This window comes from Panthera pardus, unplaced genomic scaffold (assembly GCF_024362965.1).
Source record: "Panthera pardus isolate Hobbes unplaced genomic scaffold, ASM2436296v1 HiC_scaffold_6, whole genome shotgun sequence".
NCBI classification, from domain to species: domain Eukaryota; kingdom Metazoa; phylum Chordata; class Mammalia; order Carnivora; family Felidae; genus Panthera; species Panthera pardus.
Genome location: NW_026526991.1, coordinates 82183605 through 82198196, shown reverse-complemented (window position 1 = coordinate 82198196; position 14592 = coordinate 82183605). Strand labels below are relative to the sequence as shown.

Here is a 14592-nt window from a genome sequence, read left to right as displayed (position 1 = left end):
AGACTACTGAAAGCTACAACGACTCCACCAGCCGGTAACATCGACACCGGGTTTGCGCAGGTCTCCCACCGACCGCCCGGGGTTTCTCCGGGAGGACGTGGCCCTGGGACCAGGGCAGGACGGGGTCTGGCCCCAGACCCGGCGCCGCCGGGTGTGTCAGCCACCTCCCTCCCCCATCCCCGTCCCCCTCTCCCGACCTGTCACTTCCCCCGGCCAGCCCAGGCTTGAAGTCTCCGCCCCAAGGCCCTCCCTAGGCGGCTGTCGACCTTCCTCTAACCCGCGCCCAGAAGGGCTGCACGGAAACTGCTGTGTCAGAACGGTTCGAGGAGCCCGGAGTCAGAGCCAGCTTTAATTCGGGAGGAATGACTACCTAGGGCCGGCCCGCTCAGACTCAGCAGGGAAGACTGTGTCGCAGCTGTTGGGAGGGTGCGTCCTCAACCCCACCCGGCCGCCCCGCCCGCGACCCCGCGAGCCCTCCACCCCGCCAGCCAGCTGGCCGCCCGCTCGCTCCCGGAGGCCGCGTCTAGGCGGTGGTGGGCGCGGGGTCCAGAGCGCACGCGCGGAAAGTCGCGAGCAGGCGCCTCCCCGCCCCCGCCCCGCCCCCTCTCACGTGCCGCGCAGCGTGCGCCCGGGCATGTGCGGACACACGTGACAGCGCCGCGTCCGGCTCCTGCTCCTTTACCCCGCACGGCTGTACTTTGAACCCCGGCGTGGGAGGGAGACGGGGGGTGGGGAAGGAAAGCCGGCCGGGAGGGGACCGGAGGGGGAGGCCGGCCTCCGGGAGAATGATATCATCGTCAGATTTATCGCTAGGCAACCTAAGAATGCTTCTCTCTTTCCAATCCCAGGGCTCCTTGAAGATCTCAAGGCTGATGATATTATTCCCCCCTCCCCTCCCCGCTTTAATTCTCCACCAAGAAGCGCTCGTAGGGAGATTTAAGGAGCTAGAGTTGGCTTACCAGTGTTTAAATGAGTACGTTTCAAACACAGACCTCAGAAATGGCTCCTTCATCGCGCGCACATTGCTCTCCAGGGATGCAGGCGTATAGTCCGGTTTCTTCACCTGTTGGGTCACGTGCGGATCACCCAGCTGCGTTATAGCTCCGCAGATGAGTTTCGTTCAACATATACATACTCGAAAACCAAGCCCTGCTTAAGGTAGTATGGAAAGAGAAGCCAGTGTCTTTAAAATGTCGTATTATAAAGGAATTTTCTGATTACCCTAAGTAACTGAAAGTCTGCAGGAACAGGATCCAGGGTGGAGTTCACCTGTGAAAACTACTTTTCTTTTTCTTTTTAATTGTTTTTTTCTTTTTAGGGTTTATTCAGTTTTCAGAGACAGAGCGTGAGCGGGGGAGGGGCAGAGAGAGAGGGAGACACAGAATCTGAAACAGGCTCCAGCCTGGGAGCCGTCAGCACAGAGCCGGTGGTGGGCCGGCCGAACTCAGGACTGCGAGATCATGACCTGAGCTGAAGTCGCAGGCTTAATCGACTGAGCCACCCAGGCGCCCCATGGAAACTAATTTTCTAAACGCAATACTGAACCTGTAAAGCTGCATATGGAATCAAAGTTTATTACAGGGTTGTGTGGTGGATACTGAATACCTCGTTGTGAAACATTTGATATTCTAGGTATACACATGTGCATAGCAATATGTAAAAGGCTTCAAATTGAAACTGCAGCTAAAGTTTACAACATCCTAAAAATACCCCATGTAAAAACTGTAGCAAATCGCCCTCTTTCCTACTTCCTCAAATCTAAATGTTCCTTTTGTCCAGATTCGTAGTTTGCTTTGATTCCTTCTTCCATGGAGAATCTTTAGAGTTAAACCAGACCACGTAGGTAGGAGGCGTAGAGGCAAAGGTGGAGCGCTCACCAGATCATGTGTGGACTTCCAAACAAAGGAGGGCACATTTCTGGATGTCTCCAAATTAGTAGACAGCAAAACTGTATGGTTCTTTGTAGAGGACCTTGACTATTGTGTCTCCAGAATTTCTCTATCTTCAATTATTGCATGCTCTATTCCATGTTTTGGAAAGGGATTGTCTGGCCATCTTTCCTTCTCCACCACCAACTATATATTCTTGCCTGTTAGGACCTCACGTGGACTAGCTCCACTCATGTCATGAGCAAAAGTCAGGCTTTCCCCTCCTCATTACTATTGCCATGGGGTGATAGCATAAAGAGCAGTGGACTCAGAACCAAAAAATCTGGTTCCAGTCCTCATTTGGCTACTTAGTGAGCTACATGACCTTGGACTAGTTGTTTGCCTCAGCCTCCTCCTGGAGGTTTTGAAAAATAGACCTAAGGAATCCTTGTTTCCCTTTAGGACTGCTCTCTATCTCTCTCATTTCCCCCTCTCCTGTGCTGAGTGGAGAACATGGATCATCACGCCCTTACGTGAAGGGAAAGAAGTCACCCTTAGTTTCTTCTGTAAGAAAGATCAACGGTTGAGGTGAGACAGAGCTGCTTGTGAGGTACTAGGTTTTTACCCCTCTGCTGCATTAGAGATTATCATGCTATGAATGTTCTCTTTTGCAGTAGGAAATGTTATGACCACTCAGTCCCAGCTCATGGTTCAGGTCCTCAAGAGGAGATGATGGTGAGAGAGTACAGCAGTCAGGTTCTATAGAGACTAAGAAATTAGGAAATCCTTGCTCAGACCTTAGTCAAATATAGCCAATTAAACTCCCGGTACTCAGCACAGGACCAGAGTATATCAGAACCTTCTTGGAGAGAGCCCCAAGGACTCACTCACCTGCTCATTCTGTGAAAACCAGCTACTACTACTCTAGGCTGTCTCAGACTTAATCAGATGAAGGTAGCAACCCTCACCCCCTAGTATTCACCTCTTTATAGCACCTACTATGTTGCATTAAGTTCTTTTAGTGTTGGTCTGTCACTCCCACTAGACTTTGAGATCTTCAGAGATTATTAATCTTTGATTGTCCTGCACTATCACAGCACCTTACATATAGTAGGGTCAAACCAGATGCCTGTATCCCCAGGCCCACCGTTTGTTCAATCTATAGGCTCACTGAGATAAGGAGTGTGTTGCAATCAGTAGGAAGTCTGAAACCTCTTACCAGAAGCTCTCCAATGGGTGTGTCTAAGTTCAGAGGCAGCATCTGGGCCCACACACCTCCCTGCCAGTTCCCCAGAATGTTTTTGCTGGATGTGCCACTCAAGATTTCTAAAACCCAGAGGTGGGGGTGATTACACAGCAGAAGCAGGGCCAGGGTCATCCATGAATCAAAATGCTGAATCAGTTTTTACTAATGACCCTTGGTGCTCTACTCCTATCAGTCTGAGAGAAAGAAATGTTCATCAGATAAAATAATTTGTTTCTGGCATGGAAATGTCATTATTTTGTGGTTAGCTGTGGAATAAAGCCATTAGCAAGCTGCTTTTTTACTTAATAAGATGATCAAAAAATATATAAAATATCTGAGGGCTTTTGCATAAGTGTTCTGATAGGAACATTGCCAAGAATGTGAAAAGTAAAAGAAGAAAAAAGCGTTAGGGGAGAAACATGTTACTGATTCTATAAGCTCACACAGTTTAGAAAAGTGATCCTAGGTACTTCTGTTAGAGCCTATTTATTCTAATTTTAGGCACATTTCAAATGGGTGTGGTTTTTGTCGAATGGTTTCCCAGGTCTCAGTAAGTCAGAGATAGCAAATTAGATAAGAGTTAGAGGCAAGGACTCTGACACATCAAGAAGTGACAGCTGGCAGCCTGATCGTGAGTAAAGAGATTGACAAACCTATAAAAAGCAGATATAAGAACTCAGAAAGTATTTAGTGCAGATGCTAATACTCCCAGATGACATGCATAGTGCAAAAGTGGTATTTATAAGGGTGACCCTGAATTATGGAGAATGGATAACTATGGATAGGGTATTTATTTATAAGATGTGTATAAGACAGTATAGAGGACCTGTGTAATATCTTTTAGGAAGCTTTTCACTAAAATGTTAAGGAAAAAAAGAAAAGATAAATGAATAAACTTAAATATAGAATCTTCAGTTTTCTGAATCATTGTTTCATGGGACACGTGTCATTCCTTGAGGCCAGATAAATTGGGCATCACTAAGTTCATAATTTTAAAATATCAACTTTGAAAAAGGTATAGTTTTACATTTGTTTGGAGTTTTCAATATGGTAATCACTGAAGTAGGGAAAGAAACCCAATTTTAAGACAAATGTCCAACTCCTTTCTAGGAGCCTATTTTTAAGCACACGCTGCACATGCTTTTTAGTATAAATCTCATCCTAATCACAAGAAATATGTGATAATTTTCCTTGTCAATCTCCTATTAAATTATGTGAAAAACTAGAACTTACATTGGACTTTAACATGCACTGTATATCCATTTTGAACTTACATAGCACAGAACAATAAGTATTGATCCGAGGGTCCAATAGATTTTGTTTAACGAGAAAAACATCAGATTGAAGTAAAATACTATTATCACAATAGTACAGCCAGGTTTTGGCATTATAACAGCCTTAATTGGTTCACGAGGCCTCTGTTCATTTCTCTTTAAAGGAAAAGGCCTTAGTCTGTTTGCCCAGCCTTGTCTTCCAACGATCTCAACCGGCAATCACCTTCCATGGAGAGGTTCAAAATTGACCTGTGACATATTCAGAAATTGGCTGAGGCCTTCTTTTACATACTTTTGAACCAATCTCAGTTGATGAGCAATAACCAAACTTATGGCCTGCATGGCCAATAACAGTGAACTAAATGAAAAATAATTTTCACAATGATAGGAACTAAAACTCCAGTCATACTTTAAATAGCTATTAAAATGTAGTTTCTAGTGCCTTAGCTCTTTGTCGGGGGAGAGGCCACTTATCAATTCAATATGATGTTTGCTGAGAAATACATATGTACATAAAATTAAGTGGCATAATACTATATGTATAAAAGCATTACTAACTCAAGATTCATGTCTGTCTTAGACTGAAAAATCACATATACTACAAAATATTTTGGGTAAAATTTCACCACTGCAGGTACAGGACCATCCTTGGTAAATTATTACTGGAGTTATTACTCTAGTGTTTTAATTCATAAAATAAATCAATTATGAAAATAATAATTTTCAGATGCCATATAGACAATATTATTGTGCAGTCTGTCCTCACTAACTTTATATTACCATGTAAGTATATAGACATTTGGACTAAATAACTGACCTATAAAATCTGGCCCAACCCTAAGGTTTTTTACTCTATTATACCAAAATTATACAAATGCAAAAACATTTTACTGTTCTCTGATTTACTCTGAATCATTTTTGGTTCTGAAAGTAGTATGATTACAATAGGACATTAAAGTGTAGCTCAAAATATTTAAAATCCTACTTTATCCCATTATTCTGGTATAGACAATATCTTTCTAAAGTTCGATAAATTATGGTGCTCAAAAATCCTACCTGGTTTCCTAATGGTCATTTTTATTTCCTTTGTTCTTGTGGTTTATTTATGATGGTTCACCAATGCTACCCAGTCAATTTCAGTTTATGTGGTTAAAGATACTTCCAGTGGGAGGTAGTTTACTGACTGGGGGGATACAATAGTTCAGGCCTCTTGTGATACCTCCAGCTAGCAGTTTGATCTTAGGAGGATATATGATATCTTTAGGCTTCATTTCCCTCATACTATAAAATGCAGGGGGCTGGACAGACTGATCTCTGAGATTCCTTTGACTCCACATTCAATGACTTGGAGTTTCTTTGCTGTAAGTCAGCAGAGGGAGCACTTTTTCTACATCTCATAAATTTTGACTATTCTTTCAACACCTTTCAAAAATCAAAGGGTTTGTGAAGAACATTACTGAAACTAAAAATTGACAATCCTTCACACAGTTTATAGTAAATCACAAATTTGATTATGAATTTGAGACAAGTCTAAAGATAATTATTTCTTTTCCTTGAATTCTATGATGAAGTTCCACAGTAAAATTATTTTTTAAAGATTGAAGAGCTAAAAATATATGGAGAAATTAAGCTCTCCTACATGACAGTGTGTTTATACTGGAGAAACACCAGGCCTATCTGGTGTCAAGATGAGAAATGAAAAATTCATCAATCATAAAAACATTAGCAAATTGGGTCTAACATCAACAGACCACGCAAGTGATTGGTAGGTTTTTCTTTTGCACTTTTCATTGAGATACACTGGAAATAAGTAGGTAGACACAGCCAGAGCCTGGAGGCTTGCAAGAAATTGGAAACGTGTGTTATCAAGCCAATGACAAAGTTCTTTATCTTAGAACATTAATAGCTTTCATCCCTCAATTCATAGATATCTTAAAACTAATTGAGCAGTATGTCTTTTTAATTATTAGACAATCTCATGTCGTATATTAAAGTTTTTATTCCTTAGTAAGAATTTTAAAATCACAAAATAGTGTGGCAATATTTTTTAGGTAATAGAATTTATGGAGTGCTGAAAATACTAGAATATAAAGATAATTTCTAGTTTATCTTCACATACTAAAACTTTCTAAACCAGCTGGTTTCTTGCAGACAGTATTTATTTTTTTTTAATAATTTAAGACAGCATAAGCTTGTACCAAGCATAAGCATTGTAACAAAAGTGCAACTTTTCAGCAAATCCTCCCCAAAAGATATTTAACTCAAAATATCATTAGCACATAGTTTCTCCCTACAAAAATAGCATGTCAGACATCATTAATTGGATGTATTAACAACTATGTACATAAGAGCCACCTTGTAGGCTAAGAGTTTAACGTTGTTTAAACACAGCGTTTGAGGCAAACAGTAGCAACAGCAGCAGCAAATGCACCAAACTGACTAAAAGACCCAGATATTTTCTTCACTTATAGTCAGACTGTTGTGTCTCACCCCTTACATAACATTCAAGTGAGATTTCTCACAGTGCTACCTTGGCAACAAACTAAAAATATCTAGACAAGGTCTTGGTTTAAGCCTTATTAAAAAAAGCTTTTCTTTGTGATTATCTGGTATCTGGTTTGGTCTCCAGAAAATACATAGACTTGGAGATAGGAAGGCCACACAGGGCTTCATTCCACATCTTTACAGCATTTCCACTCAAAACTGACCAGTTTAATGCTTTTCTCCACTTTTGTTATTTAACAGAAAGAATATAGGATAAATCATCTTGGACTTGTTTTCTTTTTTGTTTTTAAGTTCAGTGCACATTCCTTTTTTTTTTTTTTACAGCAATATTATAAAAACTTAGGAACCTGGTGGATTAAATAATGACAAGGTGGGAATAGATGCAATATATATATCTATATGTATCTATATATATCCACATATGTGTTTGTATATATCTATAGATAGATACAGATATATATATATATATATATATATATATATATATATATATATATGAAATTAAGACAAGTCAATTGATTCACGGTCAATTTCTCAATAAAGTGCTAGTAAATGTACCAAGAATGATTCCGGCCTTCCTCATCCATCTCCTTCCCTGACTTAGTTCTGACAATGGCCCAACTCCGTGTCTCTTTAAACAAGAGCAAGTTACTAAGGGATACCATTCAAACCACTTCAGAATAGGTTGCAACGCAAGTGACTGCATCCTCACTTCTTCCTCTTTGAAAAATATATACCTTTTAAAAAGCTGAACATTATAAAATACTGAAGAGTAAATTCAGTTCTAAAAGGTCCTCACTGTTTGTGGAAAGCCTCCTGAAGCAGGCAGGGCACACATGAGGCAGGCAGATAACAACTGCCTACCTGCCGTTCAGGTCAACTCCTGGGCCACCTTGCTCCTCCCCTGGTTCAATTAGCTCACCCACACAGCAGACCCTTCTCACTTCCTCCAGAATTAGGTTCTGTATTTTAAAAAAACAATGGAACATGGCCTAAAGGAAGGCAAAACTTATTTGGGGGGAAATTCTTTAAAGAATAAAGTATCAATACCGCAGAGGATCTTTTAGAGCCGGTGGGGGAAGAAAAGGATGTTAGTGTGCGGAGGGTGGGGTGGTGAGGGATGAGCAAAACAGGAACTCCAAATGTACACAAAACACCTGTGTTGTTGTTTTAAAAGCCTGTCGTGCATCTATTACACTTCCTCCCTTAAAAACGTTAAGGGTGTTTTAACTTATTAATATTATTATTCCGCGTGAACCCTCGTCCTAAGAAAGAGGGCGAGGATTCAGGGGGTCTCCTTTCCTGGCTGCGAGGGATCTTCCTGAGCAGAGCTCTCCGGGTTCCCGGGCTCACGGGCGCCAGCGAAGGACAGGTGGGTGCGGCCGTGCGGGTGCGGGGGGTGCAGCGCCCCAGGGGGCGCCACCTCGTGCGGCAGAAGGGTCGCGGCGGCGGCGCCGGCCTTCTCGGGAGGGGGCGACAACACCGAGGACAGGCAGGGGAAGGCGGCGGCGGCGGCGGCTGCGGCGGCGGCGGCGGCGGCGGCTGCTGGCGCGGGGATGCCGGGGTACAGTAGTGGGAACGGGGCGGCGGCCGCCGCCGGATACAGGTACTTCTCCAGGCCGCTCTTGTCCAGGAAGGGCTGCACGTAGGCGGCGGCCGCCGAAGGCGAGAGGAAGTAGAAGGGCAGGCAGAAGGGGGCCGCGGCGGCCGCGGCGGCCGCGGGCTGCGCGAAGGGCGCGCCCCCGCCTCCGCCGAAAGCCACCAGCGAGCTGAGCAGGGCGGCGTCGGGTCTCAGCAGCGCTGCCGCGGCGGCCGGGTCGGGCCCCAGGAGCGCGGCCGCCGCCGCCGCCGCGCCGCCCCCCAGGCCGCCGCCGCCGCGGGAATCCAGCTTCATCCTCTTGGGCGCCGGCGAGTCCTCCCCGGGGGGCTCCTGCTTGATAGTGACGCGGCTCGCCCCGGCGCCTTTGCCCTTCTCGCGGTCCGGCCGAGCCTCGGCCTCGCCGCCGTAGCCGCTGTCGGTGTCCGTGTCGTTCTCGGCGGCGAGCTCGGCGCTGGGCTGAGTCCGCTGGATGACCGGGACGCAGTGGGCGAGGGGCTCAAGCTTCTGCCCGGCGCGCTCCAGGCAGGGGGCGGCCGCAGACCCTGCGGGGGCGGCGGCCGAGGGCGCGCCAGTGCCTTTGCTCAGAGGAACCTGTTGAGTCAACAGCTGAGGGGTGGGCAAGAACTGGGTGGCCACGGCGTGCAAGTGGTTGATCAGCTGGACACACCGCTGCTCCCTGGGCGTCCAGCTCTCAAACCGGGAGAGGTATTGCAAGACTTCTTTGGCGCATGTTTGAAATCCGGAGTGGAACGCATCCAAGTCGGACTGAATGGGCGATTTCAGAGATCGCTCCCCTAGGATGAGGAAGGGGTGGGGGTGGGGGCAGAGGAATGGAGGCAAGAAGAAAAATACCGACGTTAAAACATCTGCTTATCACGTGGGCCCTACATTGACTAAAGTGATCTCGGTTTTTCCTCTGTATTCGGGTGATATAATCCACTGGTTGCCGGGGAGGGGGGGGGAGCAGGGGGGCGCTCTACTCCCAGCTGAAAAACCAAAGTGGAGAGCGCAACCGCCACTTTAAATAAAAATCTGAGTTCTGCTGAAAGCCTCTAGGATGCTTCGGGAAATGGGCACTTTCCAATGAAGGGAAAGTATAAGCAATTTAACAAATGAGACTGCGCCCATGGGCCCAAGGAAGGAGGAGGGGGTGGGGGAAGAGTCCTAACACTGCCCCTCTGTGGGCTACCCGGCTTCATCAGGGTGGGTTGGCCTCCCTGAACTGACTTACCATTCTGTAAAGCAATTATCTTCTGATGCTGCTGCTCGGTTAAGGCTGTTAAAGCTTTTAAGTGTTTCAAAGTTAATTCCAATACTACCGCTTTCTCCAGATGCCCCAGAGTCTGCAGTGGTGCAAAAAAGAAAGGGGGCACTTTGGTTACTTAAAAACACACATTTGGCTCAATCGGCTCTCCACTCAGCACAGCAACTTAAGCAAACACTTTGAAAGAAGTACTATTCCTATACTTCTTGAGCTTTCCAGAAGACGAGTTATAAATGATTTCTTGCCTTCAGTTGTGAGCACCTACTCTTGAGTTTGTGGGAAACTCTACACTACAGCCCAAGTCGTAAGGCATATGATATTTACATTTATTCTTGTATCTCTGGGAGTAGTACCAAGCTATTAACACGCCCTTGGAGAGCAGCAAAGAATGAAAATGTACATCTTACTGTCAACTTCAGATGTTCAGGCAGTAAATCTTTCAGCTGAGCAATGCATTCATTAATTCGATCTCTTCTTTTCTTTTCTATTAATCTGTGCGGTAATTTGTAGGTATCCTTAATATACGACAATCATGGAAAAGAGAAAACAATAAGCTAAACATTTATTGGATAAAACAATACCCCTCCCCAAAACCCCCATATTATGTGATAAACTATGCCAAGAAAGCTTTTCCTTTGGACTGTTCTGAAATGCAATTTGAATTCAGGTATGATGTTTAATCTCCCCCTGAGAGTATCCAGCAAACCACTTAAAATTCACAGTTGGGGAAGCTCAAGGGCTGGAATATATTTGCGGGCAGAGCTTCGCTGTGAAATCAATGGCCCTAATTAACTATCCAGGCAGGTTATGGGGAAACATCGGAAACTTACACTTACCTTGCTATCGTCTCGCTTCATGCTCCTTTTGGGCTTACACATATACAAAGAGGAATAGTCCAGTCTGCAAAACAGAAATCAGCATCAGGCACCCATTCGGGGAGGGGCACTGCCCTTGCCCGCTCCATACCACTTTCTGGAGAAGGAAAAAAAAAAAAAAAATATCTAGACAGATATTCGCAAGGGTGCGTGCACCTTACCCTATAAAATCTCTATGTTCCAGTAACTGTCTCTCTTGCAAATGAGGAATTCCTTCGTCCATGTTCAACCGCTGTCCGTTTCCTCTGTTTCGATTTTTGGGGTTCTGTTTTATAATCTGTGGGACGATAGGTTTGGGAGATCTTGGGGGGATCTGTGCGTCTCCAGTCTCTCTCTCTCTCCCTTCTTCAGTGCAGTGTTGAAAGTGTGAAGCAGTTGGTTCCCCCCCCCCTCCCACCGCGCTCGCTCTCTCGCACACACGCACACACACGCACGCACACTCGCGCCGGCCCCACTGCGCTGGTAGTTTGCTCTCACTCCGGGCAGTGTTTGGCCACAGGGCACGCGCGTCGCCGGCCAGACCAGCACCCAGCTCACGTGCGGAACGTACCATCCGCGGTCCAGCCCGGAGGGGGGCGGGGGAGGAGGGGCCGGGCCGGGGCGGGGGGGTGTCGGGAGCAGGCTGCGAGGGAGGGCGAACGGCAGGAGGGGGCGGGGACACCTGATCAGGGCCACCGGAAAGGAAAAACAACTTCAGCCAAGCTATTCATCTTCCCAAAGGCGTTGCAGTCAGCTGGGGGAGGGGGAGGGGACGCCGGGGGTGCGGGGCAGCCAGGGCTTCCTGGGCTTGGAAATGCTACTCCTTCAATTCGCCCGTCATTACGGTGCAGGAACGTGAACGTGGCTTTTTGCTTCGCCACCGACTGCGCTGTTGGTTTGGACCAGAGAAAGGAAAGAGAAAGAGAATTCGCGGTGGGTAAACTTCAGTCCCGAAGGAAAATTTGGAGACTTGTTTGCTCACCGCTCAGTGGCCTGGGGGGCGGGGGGGGGGGGCGCGGGCTGGCCCAGGTTGGAGGTTGCCCCCTAATGGGGCAACTTGAAATCCGCTCCCTGAAGGATTTAAGATAAATGGAAATGTAGTCACTGGGTCAGAATGTCGCAATCCAAGTGTCTTTCGGCGACACGGTGTCCCTGGGCCACCCAAACTTCCCGCAGCAGCCGGAATTGCGGTGCCACTAATCACAGAAGCAGATGACGACGTTTGGGGCCTCTGGTGCTCCCAGAGGAACGCGGCGGGAGAGAGGGGGGAGGAGAGGACGAGAGGGGCTACCGCGGAAAAGCATTGCAGCTTTATCACTCGCCAGCTAAACTCCATCGCCCCTCATCGCCTCGGGTGGTGCTGCGTGCTTCTCCTCCCCACGCCCCCCCCCCCGGGATAAGCGACGCTGGGAGTGTGCAGAACCCACGTTTACTACCGCTGGCACCTCCAAAGCCTCCCTCCTTAATCCTGTCTCAAACGGGTACCAGCACAGGGCCAGCAACGTGATCCGACCTGCCGCTGCTGCCACATCACTGCGCGGGGAACCCGTGCGCGCGCGCGCGCTCGCCCTGGAGCGGCGGCGCCCGGTGCTGGGAAGCACAAGCCAGCACGAGCCGGGTTACCTATCCTCAGAGCCATCCCGGGAGCATGACTCACTGCTATCGAGAGTTACCGAGAGGTGCCCGGAGATGCGCACTGCCCACGCCGCCCGACGCAGCGGGCGGCCAGGGGCCTTGGAGGCCAGGGGCAAGCTCGTCCTACGGGACTCCCAGGGCTCCCGCCCCGCTGCTGCCGCTACTCGGCTCTTCTGGGGGTGGATAGAGAGAATATATGTTGATCTGTCTTATATAAGTAGAAAGACATAAAACCAAAGGTCTTTCCTTCCTGCAGCAAGCGTAAGATTCACATTCTGGGTTATCCCCGAAACCTTCATCACTGCCAACGGCACGTGAACCAAGGGGAGAAGTACGGCGAAAGCGCACGCACCCGGGCGCAGCAGGGACCGGGGCCGTCGCTACGTGTTCCCCCCACCCCCCCCCCCCCACCCCCGGCCCCGGCCCGCCCGGCAGAGCGCGGGTTCCGGGGACGGATCTGGGTCGCGGGAAGCGGCGGCTGGGAGGAGGTCACGTGTCTGCAGGAGTCGCGTCTCCTCCCAGCCTCCAGGAGCCGCCCGGGCCGCGGCCGCCGCGCGCGCTGCTGCAGTCTCCAGAGTCCTGGGCGGAGACGCGCCGCGTCTGGCTTCGTGACTCCCGCGGCTGCGGCGGCGGCGGCCCAGGCTCACCCCGGCAAGAGGAGACGCTCGCGGTCTGTCCACTTCATCTGTGTAGAGAGCCCTTTAAGGTCTCTCGACTTCCTCAAATAGGCGGACGTAGTTTGCATCAAACAGACAAATTTTATAATGATAACACTTAAATAATGTTTAAATACTGCCTTTATCTTAAACCTCCATCCAATCGCTCTCTTGTTTCCAAGTCATGGGGTAGTTAATTCTCTTTAATGGGGAGGGCAATTTGATGCACCAAGAGCGGCGTATCCCTGCAGTGCTATCCTCTTGTTCTAAATTGGCCAAAAAACGGGGGTTGGGGAGTGGTTGGGGAGGATGCCTTTAAGATGAAACCTCCCCTTATAGGTTTGTAAATGTTTGAAGTAGGAAGAGGGTATAAATATTTGCTCCACAGCTAAATTTTCACTTGAAAAGCATAGCTAGAGTATTTAGTGAAAATAAAATAAAGACTGGATCACTTCATCTTGGCCTTGTTGGTAGAGCAGACAAGACACAAGGCGGACGTCTGACTAGGGCAAACCTTAGGGACTAATTCTGGGGAGGACTCTAAAGCAACTTAGAACAGGAGGAAAAGGGCGGGGGTGGGGGGGGGAGAACAGGAGGGAAAGGGAAAGAAGACTAGTGGATCATGGGTGTGTTAATTTTGGATGTACACTTCTCATAATTTGAAGACACAGAAGCCTGTTGCTGCAAATGAAGCCTTTTGTGTTATTACTTTGATCTCCTCTCCCCATCATCCTGTCCCAAGCTTCCCTACTTCTGTACACATTTTTGTTTTCTCTTCCATTCCTTTTTCTTTCTGATACCCAGGCCAAACTGTGAATGCAGTCATTTCTAATTTTTGGTTTCCTTTGTTATTCTCAGTTTTCCGTTTCTTCTGTCTTTCCTTTCCATGCCCACCATTTTTCTCATTTCCCTGTTTCTTTTCTTTTCCTTTATGTCTTCCTCTTCCTACCTTTTCCCCACGAAATGTCTGTTTTTTCTCCTTCTTTACAGTTTTTCTTTTATCTCTTATTGGCCTTTTTTTTTTTTTCTTTAACCATTCACCTTGATAACTCTTCTTGCTTATCCACTTCCTTTAAAACCTGAGTCCTACTCCTCTTCTCAGATTCTCACCTTCTGGAATATGAGACATAGTTTAATATTTGCTGCAAGGAGGGTATAACAATAGCTAACAACTATGTGGCATTTACAATTAGAGAACCAGAAACTACACTAAGGGGCTTTTAATGTATGAACTCATTAATTTTTCCCACAACCTTGTCAGGTAGATACAATTATTGTCTCCATTCTACAGATGAGAAAATAGATATGTAGAGAGATTTCAAAAATGTGCCTATGCTCCCAGACCCAGGATATAAGCACAAGTGGGCTCCAGAGTCTGTGCTCTTAACTATTATTACCCCTTGTTGGGGTAATAGGACCAATAGGGAATGTTGACTGGCTGTTTAAAGGATGTTTTAAAAAATTTACCAGCGTCAGGGTGCCTGGGTAGCTCAGTGGGTTAAGCTAAGCCTCCGACTCTTGTTTTCGGCTCGGGTCATGATCTCACGGTTTGGGAGTTCGAGACTGGCATCGGGCTCTGCATTCACAGTGCGGAGCCTGCTTGGGATTTGCTGTCTCTCCCTCTCTCTGTGCCCCTCTCCTGCTCTCTCTCAAAAATAAATCAATAAAAACTTTAAGAAAGTTAACAAAA

General features: G+C 47.2%; 1 protein-coding gene and 1 long non-coding RNA gene across 2 annotated transcripts; one reads left to right on the top strand and one right to left on the bottom strand.

The window, feature by feature from the left end:
* Positions 1-239: 239 nt before the first annotated feature.
* Positions 240-4026, top strand: LOC128774950 (uncharacterized). Its single transcript, XR_008419509.1, has 2 exons — positions 240-426; positions 849-4026. It is a non-coding gene; the product is annotated as an uncharacterized LOC128774950 (long non-coding RNA).
* A 2343-nt stretch (positions 4027-6369) lies between these two features.
* On the bottom strand, positions 6370-11188 carry BHLHE41 (basic helix-loop-helix family member e41). Its single transcript, XM_019452268.2, has 5 exons — positions 10794-11188; positions 10594-10657; positions 10165-10272; positions 9725-9836; positions 6370-9287 (listed from the first exon to the last, which is right to left on the bottom strand). Exons 1-5 carry the CDS (start codon positions 11183-11185, stop codon positions 8179-8181), a joined length of 1785 nt encoding a protein of 594 aa, XP_019307813.2. The 5' UTR covers positions 11186-11188; the 3' UTR covers positions 6370-8178.
* Positions 11189-14592: the final 3404 nt, after the last annotated feature.

Bases quoted from the DNA above. Each gene is read 5' to 3' on its own strand.
- BHLHE41 (XM_019452268.2), bottom strand. From the start codon at position 11,185: ATGGTACGTTCCGCACGTGAGCTGGGTGCTGGTCTGGCCGGCGACGCG. The intron at 10,273-10,593 runs GTAAGTGTAAGT...TCGTATATTAAG, and splicing joins TGAAGCGAGACGATAGCAAG to GATACCTACAAATTACCGCA. The intron at 9,288-9,724 runs GTAAGTCAGTTC...TCCTCATCCTAG, and splicing joins GATAATTGCTTTACAGAATG to GGGAGCGATCTCTGAAATCG.